Raw genomic sequence first — 17,065 nt, forward strand, 5'->3', positions numbered from 1 at the left:
GGGCTGGGAAGGAATTCCCAGAGAAGCTGTGGCTGCCCCTGGATCCCTGGGAGGGTCCAGGACCAGGCTTAAAACACCCAGGGACAGTGGGAAGTGTCCCTGCCCATGGCAGGGGTGGCACTGGGTGCACTTTGAGGTCCCTGCCAACCCCAACCCTTCCATGGTTTTATGACTCAGTGATCCTACGCTGGTCACTTAGCAGGGATCCGTGAGGAAAAAATGGTGGGAGGCAGCAAACTTTGAAAAACTTCCTGTGTGTTCCTCTGTGCTGTCACCAAACAAGCTTTTATCCTTTTTTTTTTTTTCCTTTTTTCCTTTTTCCCCACTTCCAGAGGAACATGGCTGCTGTTAAAGCATTTTTCCCTGCTCCTGGAGCACCCTCTCCTGTCCAAGCAGCCGCAGTTCCCATCTGTGAAAAATGCATATTATATGATTGGCTCTTCGCAAATATTGAAATTAATACTAAATGTGTTATGTTGGAAAGTTATGCTGTATTAATCTTTTTTAGTAGTGCTGTATTAATCTTTTTAAGTAGTGTGGAAAATATAGTTTTTAGGCTATAGCATAATATTAAAATAGAAACTATGTGATATAAGATATTTTTTGTAACTATCTCAAGGAATGGATAAAATAATCCAGAAATTCTTCACAGAGACAACAGCAACAAGACACCAAGACCCCAAGAGAAGAATTATTGCCTCCTAGTCGGGAAAGCTCAGACTTTGAGGAGCCAAGAAAATTGATTTACAAGATGAAAGGGGAAATCAGACATTAAGCAGAAACACCTCCAATTTTGAATCATGTATGAGTTATATAAATATGCAATAGACTATTCTTTTAAGGGTTAATCCTCTGTTAACGTGGGTCCTTTTTCTGCTTATTTTGCCCAGAAAGAGGTACCCGGACTGTCCATAAGTCTTTGTTTTTATTGTCTCATATTGTCCTAATCCAAATTATCCACAGTTTAATTATATTACTATTTTTATAACCATTTTATTACTATTCAACTTTTAAAATTCTAAAAACAAGTGATTGGCGTTTTTCACACCTGGGCTGCCTCCGCACAGGGGGAACCGTGTGGGACTCACCCCCTGCAGCAAATAAAAGTTTATTCATGTTACACCGAGCTCCTTTGTGCTCCTGCTCTAAGTGGATGTAAAATCTGTATCTGCAGTGTTTCCAGTACGTTTTTAATGCTTTTATTTCCCCAGCCACCCCCGCTTTACTTGTGAAAATGCACGGTTGGGTTATAAAATTTAAAATTAAATCAAGCAGCGGGGCTGGCGATCTGATGAATCCATGGAGGGTCTGTTGGCACCCCAGGGGTGGTGTTTGTCCGGGGAAAATCCACATCCACCGGCAGCGGGAATGGGCTCAGGTCCCTCATGTCCCCAGAGACTGAGGTACCAGGAGCGGGAATGGGTCCCCAATGTCCCCAGAGACTGAGGCACCAGGAGCGATCCCGGGTCCCTCATGTCCCCACAGACTGAGGCACCAGGAGCGATCCCGGGTCCCTCATGTCCCCACAGACTGAGGTACCAGCACCAGCCCGGGGTCCCCTCATGTCCCCACACCCAGAGATACCACGAGTGGCCCTGGGTCTCTCATGTCCCCACAGACTGAGGCACCATAAGCGATCCCAGCTCCCTCATGTCCGCACAGACTGAGACACCAGAAGTGATCCCGGGTCCCTCACGTCCCCATATCCACCGGCAGAAGGAATGGGCTCAGGTCCCTCATGTCCCTCATGTCCCCACAGACTGAGGTACCAGGAGCAGCCCGAGGTCCCCTCATGTCCCCACACCCAGAGATACCACGAGTGGCCCTGGGTCTCTCATGTCCCCACAGACTGAGGCACCAGCACCAGCCCCGGGTCCCCAATGTCCCCACAGACTGAGGCACCAGCACCAGCCCCGGGTCCCCAATGTCCCCACAGACTGAGGCACCAGGAGCAGCCCGAGGTCCCCTCATGTCCCCACAAACTGAGGCACCAGGAGCGGGAATGGGTCCCTCATGTCCCCACAGACTGAGGCACCATAAGCGATCCCGGGTCCCTCATGTCCCCACATCCATCGGCAGCGAGAATGGGCTCAGGTCCCTCATGTCCCCACAGACTGAGGCACCAGAAGCGATCCCGGGGTCCCTCATGTCCCCACAGAGTCTGAGGTCCCCATGTCCCCACAGCCAGTAAGGACCTGGGGACCGCAAACGCGTCCGGGACCACCGAGCACCCCCGGGGTCCTCCTCCCCCTCAGAGCCACCACCGAGCGGGAGCCAGAGCGGCGCAGCCGGGGCCGCTCCGCCCCGCGCGTCTCTATGGTCACCGCGCTGCGTCTCTATGGCCGGCGGCTGGAGGACCGCGCCGTGACATCAGTGGGGTGGCGCTGTTGCCGTGGGGTGAATCAGTTCCGGCAGCGCGGCGGCGCTCTGGGCGGAGCTCTATGGCCGGCGAGCGCTGTGTGAGCGTGCCTCTCTATGGTGGGGCGGCGCTCTAGCCCGCGCTCAGTGGTGCGGGCGGGGCGGCGCGGGGCCGAGGCCGCCATGGCCGCCATGGCCGGCGCGGGGCCGGGCCCGGCGGAGGGGCCGTGCGTGCTGTGCTGCGGGGAGCTGGACGTGGTGGCCCTGGGCCGCTGCGAGCACCCCATCTGCTACCGCTGCTCCGTGCGGATGCGGGCGCTCTGCGGTGTCCGGTACTGCGCCGTGTGCCGGGAGGAGCTGCGGCAGGTGAGGCCGGGCCCGGGGCTGGGGGGCCTGGGCCGGGCGGGGCAGCTCCGGGCAGGGCGGACGGGGACCGGGCTGGCGGGACCGCCGGGGACGGACTGCCCCGGTTGTCTGCCTTTGCCCCGCTCCTTGGGTGCCGCCGCCGCCGCCTGGGCGAGTGGGAAAGAAAATGTGAAGAAAATGGAGTTGGAGCGAGTGTTTATGGTGTGAGGTCAGCAGGGCTCGCTCTGGCAGCAGGGAATGGAGCTCCCTGCCCCAGGAGGCAGCAGCTCTTAGGGGGGATCGTGGAATGGTAAAATCCTGGAATAGTTTGGAATGCAAGGGACCTTAAAGCCCGTCCAGTGCCACCCCTGCCATGGCAGGGACACCTCCCGCTGTCCCAGGCTGCTCCAAGCCCTTTCCAAGCTCTTCTTGGGCACTGCCAGGGATCCAGGGGCAGCCACAGCTTCCCTGGACATCCACTTCTAGATTTCTGACATAGCTTTTGCTGTGAGAACTGAAATTCCTTACTGTATTTATGTCTCGTCCTTTCTGGGCTGGGGCTGTTAACTCCAGCTGTTCCCGCAGCAGTTCCCGGGCTGGGAATGTGTGCTGGAGGTGGGGGCTGCAGTGCTCCGGGCCGGGGGGCAGCTGGGAGCCAGGGGATGCCCAGGGAGGGGAGTGTGGTACAGGTAATTCGGGAGGTGATGGCTGTTGAGCTCCTCACTTTCCTGGCAGTTAAGAGAAGACCAAACAGTGATTTCCCTGCCAGCCTTAGACATTGAGTCACTTGTCACTTGGAGACTCCAGGTCGCCGTGTGCTCCCCCAGGAGACGGGGAGGAGCCGAGGGCAGGGCTCCTGGCAGGCATTGGCCGTGGAAGGGGTTGTGCTGCTCGAGGATATTTACTCTGGGAACAGTTGTGGGAGCAAAGCACCCCGTTCAAACTCCAGAGGCCGGGCTGGGCCAATCCACGTTCCCCTGGCGTGTTGATAAGATGTGCCGTGGCCCTGCTGACGGCAGGGGACAGTGCCCGGGGGAGGTGGCACGGGGCTGTGGGCAGCTCCCAGGGGCGGTGCCCGCCTGGAATGCCCACCCCGCTGCTGTTCCCGCAGGTGGTGTTCGGCAGGAAGCTCCCCTCCTTCTCCTCCATAGCCCTGCAGCAGCTGCAGCACGAGAAGAAATATGACATTTATTTCATGGACGCCGAGGTGTACGCGCTGTACAGGTGAGCCCGGGCTGCTCCCGGGTGTCCCCGGGCACGTGGCAGGAAGCGCTGCTGCAGGAGGGAGGGGTGCTCTGCTGCCCTGGCATTCGGGGAGCTCTGAGTCACCTGCCCTGCAGGTGTTTGTGGCCAGGTGACAGCCTGGAGCAGGGCGCTGAGCCTCAGCAGCTGTGGGACTGCAGTGGTGGAATCACCAACACAACACACAAGCTTTGCTCTCTCAATAAAAGTCATTTTTGGCATCTTTAACAGCAGCAAATGTGATGAAAACCTTCCTGTTCCTTGCGTGGCTGCTGTGGAGTTGATAAAGACTTAATTACTGTTGTAATTGTAATTACTTCTGTGCTGAATAAGGACTAACCCAACCAAGGTGTGCCGAGTATTGCATGAGGAGTAGCATTGTCTTCACACAAAGATCTTAATTCTGAATGGGAGAGAAAAAAGGTGAAGTGAAAAAAACAGTGCAGAATAAAAACGTGGCAGTAGCATCGTGCTCTACAAATATTTTTCATAATAATCTTAATTGGGAGGATGTGAGATAATGGAAAGAGGAGTGGAAATGATGCATACAGGCAGTGGAACCTTTTCCTTGGAGAATTGGGCGTTATATTCACCCTGTTTTGGGCTGAGAATGTGACTTTGGGACATTTACAGTTTTGCATGGCTTGACATTTATGGAAATGAGGGAGTGGCAGTGCTCAGCTCTTCCTGGGAGCCGTTGTGTGGTGGGTTTTTTTGGGTGAGGTTTTTCCCTCCTTTCCTCATACAATTCCTTAATTTCATTTTATCTCTCCCCACCGTATTCCTCAGTTTCTGACAGTGGGAAGTGTGCTGGAATTGGATGTGAATGTTGCAGGAATGAGCTGAATCTCGTGCAGGGGGAGGGTTTGTGTCAGTTTACTCAGTTTTGCAGACACTGTGGTTCCTCCTCCCTGGCTGCTCAGCTCTTCCCCAGCAGCTGGAACCTCGGTGTAGTTTGGTTCCATCCTGTTCCTGCCATCCAGCAGAACTCTTGCAACAAGCAATTCTTGCAATGAGCAGGTCACAACCCTCACTGCAGACTGCAGGGGCAGCCTTAAAGCTGGAGCCTTCTGCCAGGGACGGGACAGCTGTGTTTTGCTGCAGGGGTGGGGGTGCTGAGGGGCAGTTGGGTCATTTTGGGAATCTCTCTCATCCCTCAGGAAGCTGCTGCAGCACGAATGCTCCTTGTGCCCGGATGCAAAGCCCTTCAACACCTTTGCAGACCTGGAACAGCACATGAGGAAGCAGCACGAGCTCTTCTGCTGCAAACTCTGTGTTAAACACCTGAAGGTGAGCAGGGCCTCTCTTGGATGTGTGGGGAGGAGGGAGTTTCCCTCCATGACCTCCACAGCTCCTGGGAAGGTGGGAAGGCAGAACAGCAAGGATGTATTTAAGTTCCCTCTTCCTGCAGCGAGGCCAGTTGCTTTATTTAAAGCCTTTCTCCTTCCATAAACTGATTAATGAAGAGGGCCTGGAGGTTCTCCAGGTTTTAAATTAAACCCCACGGTGGTGGTGCCACGGTTGGTTTGTGCCAGGTGAGCTGGAGTTTGTGCCAAAAGGGATGGGATCCAGGAGTGAGCAGGTTGACCTAAATGAACCCTAACAAGTTTGGGAGCTGAGTCTTTCCTGTGGTCTTGGAATTCCTGGGGCTGATTGAAGGGAAGTGGGAAAGGAGGGCAGGACCTCCTTTGGTTTCTGGTGAGGTGCTTCATGCTCAGGGTACATAGCCAGCACTGTTTGCCATTTTCTCTCACAAACAATATTAAAACTGTTGCTTTTTAATTTCAGAATACTGTAGAGATTTTTATTTCAAAGGAAAATGTCCCATGTTACTCATACCCACTGAAAAGAAACTCTTAAACTTGTGGCAGCTTCAGTCCATCAGCCTTGGCAAAGTCAAACAAACCTTTTCCCAGAGCAATTTCCCAGGCATTGTCTAGGCCAGAAATAAAGGATATTCTGTTCTCAAGGCTGGGTTGATCTTTTTGGCATCTCCAGAACCCTTCCTACCAAAACAGCTCACAAGGCAGTGGGGACAGAGGGCTGGCTTTGATACACAGGTTGTTCACTGAAGTGGATCCTCTGTGTGCAGCTATTTGGGCTGGTTGCTGTGAGAGGAAGGTAAAGCAGCTCCCTTGGGGTTTCTGAATTCAAGAATGCAAAATACTGTTTGTTGATAAATACATAGTTAGGCTTTTTCCACTCCAGAGATTATAATTTAAACTCGTTACAGCATAAAAAGATTCCAAAAGGAAAAAAGTGAATTAAATTCATTCCCAGTGTTCAGAGAAATACAAGTTAGATTTAATTTGAATCCATCAAATGAATTTTACTTCCTGTCCACCAAAAATTTTAGGTGTTGGTGATCAAACTGCATCTTTTGGAAGCAAATCTTCCACCCCTACAGATGGAAGAAAAGTTGGACACAGCCTGGCTTGTTCAGTTTGGCTCCGTGTCCGTAGGAAACAGTACAAATCCATAACTACAAATCTCTAAATACCAATGTACTAACACAACGCCTGCCCTCCAGATCTTCACCTACGAGAGGAAATGGTATTCCAGGAAGGACCTGGCCCGGCACCGGATCCACGGGGACCCTGATGACACCTCCCACCGGGGCCACCCCCTCTGCAAGTTCTGCGACGAGCGCTACCTGGACAACGACGAGCTGCTGAAGCACCTGCGCAGGGACCACTACTTCTGCCACTTCTGTGACTCCGAGGGGGCTCAGGAGTACTACAGGCAAGCAAATCTTATTGATAGGAGTCCTTTTCTGCCTTAAATTTCATTTTTCTAGCTTAAATTTTGAAGTCAAGTTCTTTAGGTATCCTTTGAATTTAGGGGGTAGGTAGTGTTTGAAAGCAGAGTGGAGGAATGGCAGCAGGTTAGCTGAAATTCCCTTAAATAAATAGCAAAAATACTCACTTTGAGTCTAGTTAATGCTTTAAAATTTTCTTTATGAAATGAATTTAATTTTGCAGCCTGACAGCAACTGTCTGGTGTGTTACCTCTGATGGGGGACAGGATGAGAGGAAGTGTTCTTAGGTTGCATCAGGGGAGGGTTAGATTGGATATTGGGGAAAAATTCCTTCATGGAAAGGGTTGTCAGGCACTGGAGGAGGTTAGCCAGGGAAATGGTGGAGTCACTGTCCCTGGAAATATTTAAAACCATGAGGATGTGACACCTGGGGACACAACTTAGTGGTGAACATGGTGGTGGTGCTGGCTGATGGTCTTAAAGGTCTTTTCCAGCCTTAATTCTGTGATTCCTTGATCCTGCTGCTCCAAGGTTTGTGTGCAAGGGGAATAGAGGTAACTTTTTTGTCGTGTGTACAGCTGGATGTGCTGAGCATCTGTGAGTTTGGTTTAACACCTCTGCTGCATTGGCTGTACAGAAACAGGATCAGCTGGAAAACTTCCTGGGAATAAGGACAAACCAGCCACCAGGGCTTGTCCTCACTGAAGCCTGCAAGAGTAGCCAAGTGCCATCAGAAGAGCACCTTGGGAGGGGTCAGCTCTGTTTGGGTTTGGTTTGACATCTGGGTGGTGCATCCAGGAGTGTGTTGGCCCTACAGAATTGGTGTCAGCTGGAAAACATCCCTTGGAGAAGGACAAATGAACCACCAGGGCTTGTCCTCACCTCCCTTTGATGCCTTGAGAGGCTGCCTGGAGCAGAGCTGGGCAGAGTTAAAGGAATAAAGCTGGGATTTATTAAAAGGCCTCAAAGGATGCACCTTGGGCAGCACAAGAGCCTGGCTGTGCTACCCCTAAGATGGACAATGGGTCAGGAGTTCTCACACTTTTACAAGTTTAGATCCATTTCCATACTGGGGTTCATTGTCCAAGTCCAGCTCAGGTGATGCAGTCCCATCCTCCCAGACTGCTCTCCTCCATTCCCTGTTTGCACTTTTGGGGCTGAAGCTGCAGTGGTGTCCTTGGTTCTGGGGCTGGCAAAGGATTGTTCTGTGTGGCTGAGCTTCATATGAAGTTAGTTAGTTAGAGTTCTGTACCAGTGGAGTCCAGAATCTGGGAAACAGGAAAGTCCCATCCTCCCAGACTGCTCACCTCCATTCCCTGTTTGCACTTTTTGGGGCTGAAGCTGCAGTGGTGTCCTTGGTTCTGGGGCTGGCAAAGGATTGTTCTGTGTGGCTGAGCTTCATATGAAGTTAGTTAGTTAGTTAGAGTTCTGTACCAGTGGAGTCCAGAATCTGGGAAACAGGAAAGCTCAACCTGAAGGCACGACCCTTGCAGGAGTGTCTGTGTCAGGGAGTGGGAAGGGTCAGCTCTGTGTTTTCCCTTGCCAGTGACTACGAATACCTGCGGGAGCACTTCAGGGAGAAGCACTTCCTGTGCGAGGAGGGCCGCTGCAGCTCGGAGCAGTTCACGCACGCCTTCCGCACCGAGATCGACTACAAGGCCCACAAGAGCGCCTGCCACAGCAAGAGCCGCGCCGAGGCGCGCCAGAACCGCCACATCGACCTGCAGTTCACCTACACGCCCCGGCACCCGCGCAGGAACGACGGTCAGCTGGGCACGGGGACTCCGGGGCAGCCACGGGCACCCTGCCGTGGTGGGGAGGCACAGCAGGGCAGGGACGGGCACCCTGCCATGGTGGGGAGGCACAGCTGGGCAGGGATGGGCACCCCGGCGCCGTGGGGAGGCACAGCTGGGCAGGGATGGGCACCCTGCCGTGGGGGGGAGGCACAGCTGGGCAGGGATGGGCACCCTGCCATGGTGGGGAGGCACAGCTGGGCAGGGATGGGCACCCTGCCATGGTGGGGAGGCACAGCTGGGCAGGGATGGGCACCCTGCCATGGTGGGGAGGCACAGCTGGGCAGGGATGGGCACCCCGGCGCCGTGGGGAGGCACGGCCAGGGCAGGGATGGGCACCCCGGCACCGTGGGGAGGTACAGCAGGGCTGCTCCGTGCCTGGAAGCTCCCAGGGTGGGCAGGAGCAGCCTGGGCTGGTGGAAGGTGTCCTTGTCCTTTCTGACAGTGCCCAGGTTGGACAGGGTTGGAGCAGCCTGGTCTGCTGGAAGGTGTCCCTGCTCAGGAGCGAGTGGGGAGGCACAGCTGGGCAGGGATGGGCACCCCGGCGCCATGGGGAGGTACAGCGGGGCTGCTCCGTGCCTGGAAACGCCCAGGGTGGGCAGGAGCAGCCTGCTCTGCTGGGAGGTGTCCCTGCTCAGGAGTGAGGTGTTCTTTAAGGTCCCCCCCACCACCCAAACCATTCTATGGTTCCTATTCTCTAAGATGGAGCAGCCTGGTCTGCTGGAAGGTGTCCCTGCTCAGGAGCGAGGTGTTCTTTAAGGTCCCCCCTCCACCCAAACCATTCTATGGCTCTTGTTCTCTAAGAGTTTTCAAGAACAACTGGTGTTTTCTGGTGAATATTTCATAGCCATGAAGAAATTCTCCCCAAAGAAGGTAGACAAGTCCTGGAACAGCAACAAGAGCTTGTACAGTGAGAGGGCCTCTCCAACCTGAGGGGTTGCAGTTTTCTGGTGAATATTTCATAGCCATGAAGAAATTCTCCCCAAAGAAGGTAGACAAGTCCTGGAACAGCACCAAGAGCTTGTAGAGTGAGAAGGCCTCTCCAACCTGAGAGGCTGCACAGTTTGAGAAGGCCTCTCCAACCTGAGGGGTTGCACAGTTTGAGAAGGCCTCTCCAACCTGAGTGGCTGCACAGTTTGAGAAGGCCTCTCCAATCTGAGAAGTTGCAGAGGTTGAGGATAACCAGAACTTGCCCAGACAAAGCCCTCTGATGTAGTTCTAGAGCTGGCCTTGCTTTGAGTACAGGGCTGGAGCAGGTGATATCCAGACATCCCTTCCTGGCTGAATTGTTGTAGGATTTTTTCCCTGTGTGTGGGTTTAATGAGGACAGGTAATTTTAGGAGAACTGCTGACTTGGTCATCAGAAAGAAATGAAGATAATTTATTTGTACCAGTATCTTTTTTGCATTTTTTAGGCACAGTGTGATGCCCACACTAGAGAAATAACTGAGAGTGATCATCCCTCCCCTCTGTTTTAGGTGTTGTAGGTGGAGATGACTACGAGGAGGTTGACAGGTTCAACAGGCAAGGGAGGGCAGGCAGGTTGAGCAGCCGAGGGAGCCAGCAGAACAGGAGAGGCAGCTGGAGGTACAAGAGGTGAGTAGCACGACCTCGTGTGGAGTTTTATTCCCATTTAGTCATGGTTTTTGCTTGCCAATTCACAATATTTTGGAGGATTAGGAGGAAGGAAGTGATACAAAATTTGGAGGCCTCGGTGGTGAATCCTTAGCTGAGAGCTTCCCATCCAAGCCTGTGTCCTGGCTACATGGTTGCTCATCATGGAATTATTTTGTGTGAGGTTTCAGCTCAGGAAACAATGTAACCCTCAACTTGTGGTTTGAAATAAACTCAGAACCCTGAGTTAATTCCAACAGCTGTTTTTATGCAAACTTCTCTAAATAGGATTTTCTGAAGTGGGTGACAAGTCTGTGCAGGTTTAATGGAGTTTTTGGTCTGGGTAATCATGAAATTCCTGTTCTAAGGACCATGCTTTTCACTGAACTAACAGATCTCTGAATGGCCAGACTGAGAGCTTTGGAAAAGGAAGAGGGTTAAGTACTGAAATGAAACTGCATTTCTGTGTCTCTTCATCCACACCAGACCCGAGTGCTTTTTACATCCTGCACATTTTATTTTCTTCTTTTTCTCACTGGATGGGCAGCTGGTCCATGACTGGTGATTCCATGGGGCAAAAAAGTCCATCCCAAAACACTCCTCTGTTGGTGTCGCATGTGGATCGTGCATGTGTTGAGAGTTCATGCCCAGCCATGCCTCAAAGAGTTCCTGTGGCCTCCAAAATGATTCCATACACTTGGAAATGAACAGGAGAGACAGGTGCCCCCTGTGTCCGTGGTACTCTCTCTCCCAGTTCACCCCGGTTTCTTCTGGCCTGGATTGTTATTCCCACACATGGAACTTGGAAATCCAGGGGGAAAATGTTGCCTGGCTGGGGTGGATTGGACTGGTGGGGCTGGTTTGGGCCTCTCAGCAGGTGGCAGCACGAGATCAGGGATGTCACCAGAGCTGGCACTGCAGAGGTGGCACTGCAGCGAGGTCCTTGCTGTTTGACCAAGGGAGTCTGCCCTGTCCTGCAGGGAAGAAGAAGACAGGGATGTTGCAGCAGCAGTCAGAGCATCTGTGGCAGCCAAACGGCAGGAAGAGAAGAAGAGGGTGGAGGACAAAGAGGAAGGCAGCAGCAGCAGGGGGAGAAAGGAGGATCTGAGGGATCTCGATGTGCTCGGCTCCAAACGTGTGCCAAAGTCTTCAAACGATGTCCCAGGTGAGTGTTGGACAGGTCCTGCAGCTGCAGGGCATCTCAGTGTCCAGAAGGTTCCCTCAGAAAGTTCTGCCTTACCCATGTTTTAGTCATTTAAAGTATCTTGAATTTCCTGAATGCCACAACATAATGGGCAACACAGTTAATTGAAGGAAATAGTGATGCATGGATTGAAATTGTTCTTCTGGAATGTCACTTAATGACATCACCAGCTGCTGAAAATAGGCCTTGGTAGTGCTGCTGTCACGGCCATTGATAGCCCCTGCTCTGGAATGAATGGGTTTGGGTTGAAAACAATGTCTTTGCTCTTTCTGTCCCTGTTCCAAAAGAAGCAGCTGCTAATGGAGTGCTCAGCCAGGACGACTTTCCAGCAATCATCGGCTCTGCAGCAGGACCTCTCCAAGGGTGAGTCTGCAGGGCTGCAGCAGGGACAAAGCACCTTTAGAAGCTGATTGATGTGTTCTGCGTTTCTGGGGAAAATAATTTTCCAGATCATTTGATCCCTCCAGGGTTTCCCCTGCCCTGTCCCCCCTGCCTGGAGCGGTTTCTGTGCTGCTCACCAGCATGAGCAGCATCAGGCATTGCTTCAGCTCCTGGCTTGATCTTAGAATCATGGAATGGAATCACAGAACATCCTCAGCTGGCAGGGACCCATGAGGATCATCCAGTCCAACCCTAAGTGGCAGTCTGAGGAGGGGTGGAGAGCTGTGGGTTTGTGTTGTCCTTTGGGGCTCTGCTGCCTCAGTAACTCCAACCCTCTCCCTTCCCCACAGCTCTGCCCAGCCACCACTGGTTAAGCTTAAAGAAGAGGATTTCCCAAGCTTGTCCTCCTCTGCAGCTCCCACCATCTCATCAGGGATGTCTCTGATGTACACAGCCACTGCCAGGAAAGCAGCCTTCCAGGAGGAGGATTTCCCAGCCCTGGTGTCCAAAGTGAAGCCCACCAATAGGACAGTAACTCACATCACATCTGCATGGAACAACGGTTCCAGTAAAAACGTGGTCAAAGCCATCAGCAGCCCCTGTGTCAACCAGCCAGCCAAAAAACCATCCCTGAACACCTCCAAAGGAAGCAAGAAGAGCAATAAACTCTGTGAATCAGACGACGAGGACAGCAGCGGCGGCCTGACCACCCAGGAGATCCGCAACACCCCGACCATGTTCGACGTCTCGTCCTTGCTGGCAGCTTCTACCTCACAAACTTTTACAAAAGTGGGCAAGAAAAAGAAGATGGGGGTTGAGAAGCAGAGCCTGTCATCCTCACGCCCGCCCCAGGAGCCACCATGTCCCAGGCCAGGCACAGAGAAGCCCCCCGAGGCAGAGCAGCCCTGCAGGGTGTTCCCTGCTGCTCACGGCCCCGACAGAGCCGCGGCCCTCGTCAACGGGCACGCGGAGAAACCATCAGCTGCCTGTGCTGCACCCAAAGAGCCCCCCGGCCTTAAAAAGCCCCCAGTGACTAACAAATGCCCTTTACCTCAGGAAGACTTCCCAGCTCTTGGGAGCTCAGGATCAGCCAGGATGCCCCCGCCACCAGGTGAGCAGGGGATGAAGCTCAGAGTCGTGGAATGGTTTGGGTGGGAGAGATCTTAAAGATCATCTCATTCCACTCCGTGCCGTGGAGGGTTTGGGTGGGAGGGATCTTAAAGATCATCTCATTCCACTCCCTGCCATAGGCAGGGGCCCTTCCACTAGACTGGGTTGTTCCAGGCTGGCCTTGGACACTTCCAGGGATGGGGAAGCACTGCTTTGCTTGGGGAGAGCCCAGAGAACACATGGATGTGTTGTGTAAACTCCTCCTGGCTCTCGTGTGGTTCTGCCACCAGCTGCCAGGTTGTGCTCTGGAGGCAGAGGCAGCCTGGGTGTCACAGGGGGGCTGGGATGTCCTCTAGGAATCACCTGTGCCCCACAGCTGGAGGTGTTTGCTCGCTGGGGGTGGCTCATGGATGCAGAGCTGGTTTTTCCCTGTCCCCAGGGCTGACACATCCATGTGTTGTACTCCAAGATCTGCCTTGGAAGCCGCTGCAGGCAGAGGGAATCTGGCTGTGTGCTGTCCCTGCTGGCACTTGTCACTTCACTTCCTCCTGTGCTGGCAGAGGTTTCCTGCCGTGCTTTTAGCCATGACCTTGTGAAAGCAGGGAGACAGGAACAAACGTGACCTGGAGTGGTTTTCATGGCAGTGGGATGCATCGGGAGGCGCCGGCACCGCTGTTTGTGCAGCTCCTGCTGGGAGAGGCCAGGCTGGGCCCGCTGCCTCCTCCCGTGGTTTGTGTTCACTTTAATAATGCAAAAGTGTTTTTCATTGTGACTTGGAGTGGGCTTTGAAAATTATTTTCCATTGAGAAAGTAAATGAATAATTAAAGCACTTTCTCTGTAGAGGAACATCAGCCACTCTCAAGTGCTTCTTGAAGATTTTTTTTTTAGGTTTTTCTCCAATACAGTGATGTCTGCACTGCAAGCTCTTCCTGGTGCTTCTGCAGAGTGTGTCAGGCACTGGTGTGGGTTTTATCCAGGGGTCTGTGAGTGCTCTAATTCCTGCCCCTTCCCTGCTTCCCTCAGGCTTTAACTCCGTGGTGCTGTTGAAGAACCCTCCTCCGCCTCCGGGCCTGTCGGTGCCTGTCAGCAAACCCCCGCCGGGCTTCGCTGTCATCCCATCCTCCACCATCTCTGAACCCGTCACTACAGCTCTGAAGGAGTGAGTCCAGGGGCTGTGGGACACCTCACACGTCCCTGGTGCCAGGGGCTTCAGACAGCACACAGGGGGTGGCTCTGAGGGGCCAGCCAGGGGAAGGTTCCCCTGGGAAGTCCCAGGGTGCTGTGGGTTGGATTCAGGAGAATTGCATAAAACAGCCCTGTGTAGTTACAAGTCTGAGGAACTGCAAACCTGTGCAATGTTTTGGCTGCTCAGACCTTGGTCTGTGCTAGATTTATTTGGGAATCTGCAGCTCCAACACATTCCTGACTTCCCGTCGATTCTGTGGAGTCCCAGCAGCAAGGTGCTGAGGCTTGTTCTCCTTGGTGACCTTCACTGCTCTGGTCTTTCCAGGAACTGCTCTCTGGTTCCTTCTGGGACAGAAAGAGGAGTTTTTGGGAAAAGGGGAGGGAAAACTCTGTGTCAGTTTCATACAGAACCTGCATTATCTCTTGGTTTATTCACAGTGAGGTCTTTGCTCAGGTCTTCTGAGTGCACCCAGCTCGTCAGGACCACGTTAAACTTGGATTTTAAACATTCTGTTTGTGTAAAGCTGGAATCTGATAGGGAAATCCCATATTTTATTATCCTGACAAGACAGCTGTGTGCTGCTTTTGTGTAGCTGGGTGGAGGAAAGATGTGCAGCTGCAAACCAGAACAGCCTTGTGATTTATGTCCCAGGACATCTTTGTGTGACACAAACCAGTGTCAGGGTCACTTCTGGTCTTTTCCAACACAGGACAAAATCCTGTCATGGATCATACTTGATACCTGAGAACTTCCAGCAGAGGAACATCCAGCTCATACAATCCATTAAAGAATTTCTTCAGAGCGACGAGTCCAAGTTCAATAAATTCAAAACCCATTCTGGGCAGTTCAGGCAGGTGAGTGGCTTCTCAAAGCCTCCCTTTCAGGGAGGCCTGAATTCCAGTGGGATTTTTAATAGATAAATATTCATTTTCCTCTGATTCTTGCCCTTCTCTGTCCCCTGCAGGGGCTGATCTCTGCAGCTCAGTATTACAAAAGCTGCCGGGAACTGCTGGGGGAAAACTTCAAGAAGATTTTCAAGGAGTTGTTGGTGCTGCTGCCAGACACAGCCAAGCAGCAGGAACTGCTCTCTGCTCACAACGACTTCCGGATCAAGGAGAAACAAAGCTCCAACAAACCCAAAAAGAACAAAAAGAATGTTTGGCAGACGGACTCCGCCGGCGACCTCGACTGCTCCATCTGCCCCACGTGCAGGCAGGTGCTGACCCAGCAGGACGTGGTGACCCACAAAGCTTTGCACATCGAGGATGAGGAGTTCCCCTCGCTGCAGGCCATCAGCAGGATCATCAGTTAGCTCTCCCCAGGGCCACCACCCGTGCCCTGGCTGTGGATGTGCACTTTGGAACGAGGTTTGGCATAGCTGGGGGCTGGTGCCCTTGAGGCAGAGAGGAGCAGGTGATTTGGGAAGCTCTCCTGGGCAAAGGGATCATAGGAATGGGCCAGAGCTCGTCCCCACCCACTGTCTGAGCTCCCAAATCTGGGCTAGGGTTAGGCTGAGCTGCAGGGGGAGGCAGGCAGGGCTCCTTCCTCCTGGAACATGCAATAGCTGGGAATCCTTTTGGATCTGCAGAATGACAGGGGACACAACAGGGGAATAAGCTTCTGGTTTGGGGGTTTCTTTCTGGTTTGGGGGTGGGGGAAGTTAACGGGTCACTGAAATGAATGGAGGTGGCTTCCCTTATAACATTCTGATTTTTTTTGTGCTATTTCAGTGAAGATCACACTAGTCAGGGGTAAAAGGTGCAAGAGAGTGCTGCTCACTGGGGTGTGTGACCAGGAGGGCTGCACACACTGGGCTGCAGAGTTTCCCTTTCTGCAAACAGAGTCAGTTCTGCTGCTTGAAGAATTGGGCCGATCTGTGCAAGATTTGAAGTTGCCTCTGACTTTTTCTGTAAAGTTCTTTCAAGAAGCTGATTTTGTAGCCCTGCATGTACAGTAACAGCATTAAGGCTTTACTCTGCGTAAAGCACACGGGAATTTTATTTAAATGACTGCCATGTTTCTAATTTCTTGGATGTATTACTGGTGGGAGCTCCCAACAGCATCCTGGGACATTAAATGCTGCTGATTACTGACCATGTTTTCTGCAGTGCCTTTAAGTGCATTTATCTGTTTACAGTAGTCTGACACCTGCACCTCCCTCGGTACCACCGGGCTGGCGTAGCTTTGCTCCTGTTCCTTGGCACCCCCAAATTCCACCTCAGAGGAAGAGGGGGATCTCTTCCTCCTCTGAAGTGACTCCTCCAGCAGCAGCTCTGAGGTGATGGAGTGCCAGGAGTCCCCCCTGGCTGTAATTCAGTGTCTGATTCTCTCCCATCCCCAGGTTTAGTTATTTCTGACGTGTAGGAATAAAGCTGACATGAATTTATGTAATTTGTAGTGATGAAACACAGCTTTTCTAGCATCATCTTTTCTATGAAATCGAGCTCAGAGTATTACCCAAGAGCTACTCCTGCCTACAGCCACTCTTCCTTGCCTTACATGTGTTATTTTTGCTTGCTCTCAGGCTGCAAAGTGCTTTGGGTTTCTTTTCTTGAATATTTAAGACTGTTCTGACCACCTGTGCACGTTGGGGTTGGCCCAGAAGGGGCTGGGAGGGTGATTTGGGTGCACGAGCCCCTGGCAGTCCCTGTTCCTGGCCCCTGAGGGGGCTGGCTGCTGCCACCACTTCCAGTCAGCAGCTCTCCCCATGCCATCCCCTCCCTTTGGTTTGTAAAGTTCAGGGAGTGAAATGTCTTCCCTGCAGGAGCATCTTGTCTTCCCTTGGGTTTCAGTTACTTCTCCATCAGCAGCTCTGAGTTCCCTGGGAGGTGCTGCTGGGAGTTCCCTCGAGCTGCTGCATCTCTGGGGCCTGATGTTGCAGTTTCCTTGTTCCTTGTGCTCACCTGATTCAATAAAGATATTACCAAAAATGGTTTTTTTCTATTCATTTTTAGCTCTTTATTGAAAATAAGTTGCAGTTGGTTACACAGACACCGAAAATACAGAATCACAGATTGTTCTCTCAAAAGATATTTTTATATATATAATATATACAAAATTGTAAACATTTTAA

General features: G+C 52.4%; 1 protein-coding gene across 2 annotated transcripts; it reads left to right on the forward strand.

Moving 5' to 3' along the window:
• The first annotated feature begins 2,498 nt into the window (after window positions 1–2,498).
• On the forward strand, window positions 2,499–16,922 carry ZNF598 (zinc finger protein 598, E3 ubiquitin ligase). 2 transcript variants are annotated; one of them, XM_039731956.1, is made up of 12 exons: window positions 2,499–2,724; window positions 3,815–3,927; window positions 5,106–5,235; window positions 6,476–6,687; window positions 8,250–8,467; window positions 9,975–10,092; window positions 11,091–11,275; window positions 11,602–11,677; window positions 12,046–12,806; window positions 13,830–13,965; window positions 14,702–14,846; window positions 14,957–16,922. In XM_039731956.1, exons 1-12 carry the CDS (start codon window positions 2,542–2,544, stop codon window positions 15,302–15,304), a joined length of 2,625 nt encoding a protein of 874 aa, XP_039587890.1. In that variant the 5' UTR covers window positions 2,499–2,541; the 3' UTR covers window positions 15,305–16,922. The 2 variants fall into 2 exon arrangements, with proteins under 2 accessions (XP_039587890.1, XP_039587891.1); XM_039731957.1 differs by having other exon boundaries at window positions 11,605–11,677.
• The last annotated feature ends 143 nt before the right edge of the window (window positions 16,923–17,065 follow it).

This window comes from Passer montanus, unplaced genomic scaffold, assembly GCF_014805655.1.
Source record: "Passer montanus isolate IOZ18808 unplaced genomic scaffold, ASM1480565v1 scaffold8, whole genome shotgun sequence".
Classification (NCBI taxonomy): domain Eukaryota; kingdom Metazoa; phylum Chordata; class Aves; order Passeriformes; family Passeridae; genus Passer; species Passer montanus.

What these genes read in the sequence shown, in the direction of transcription:
- ZNF598 (XM_039731956.1), top strand. Translation starts at nt 2,542, where the DNA reads ATGGCCGCCATGGCCGGCGCGGGGCCGGGCCCGGCGGAGGGGCCGTGC. An exon ending in GGCAGCTGGAGGTACAAGAG is followed by an intron (nt 10,093 to 11,090) that starts GTGAGTAGCACG and finishes CCTGTCCTGCAG; the next exon opens with GGAAGAAGAAGACAGGGATG. An exon ending in GCAGCAGGACCTCTCCAAGG is followed by an intron (nt 11,678 to 12,045) that starts GTGAGTCTGCAG and finishes CCTTCCCCACAG; the next exon opens with CTCTGCCCAGCCACCACTGG.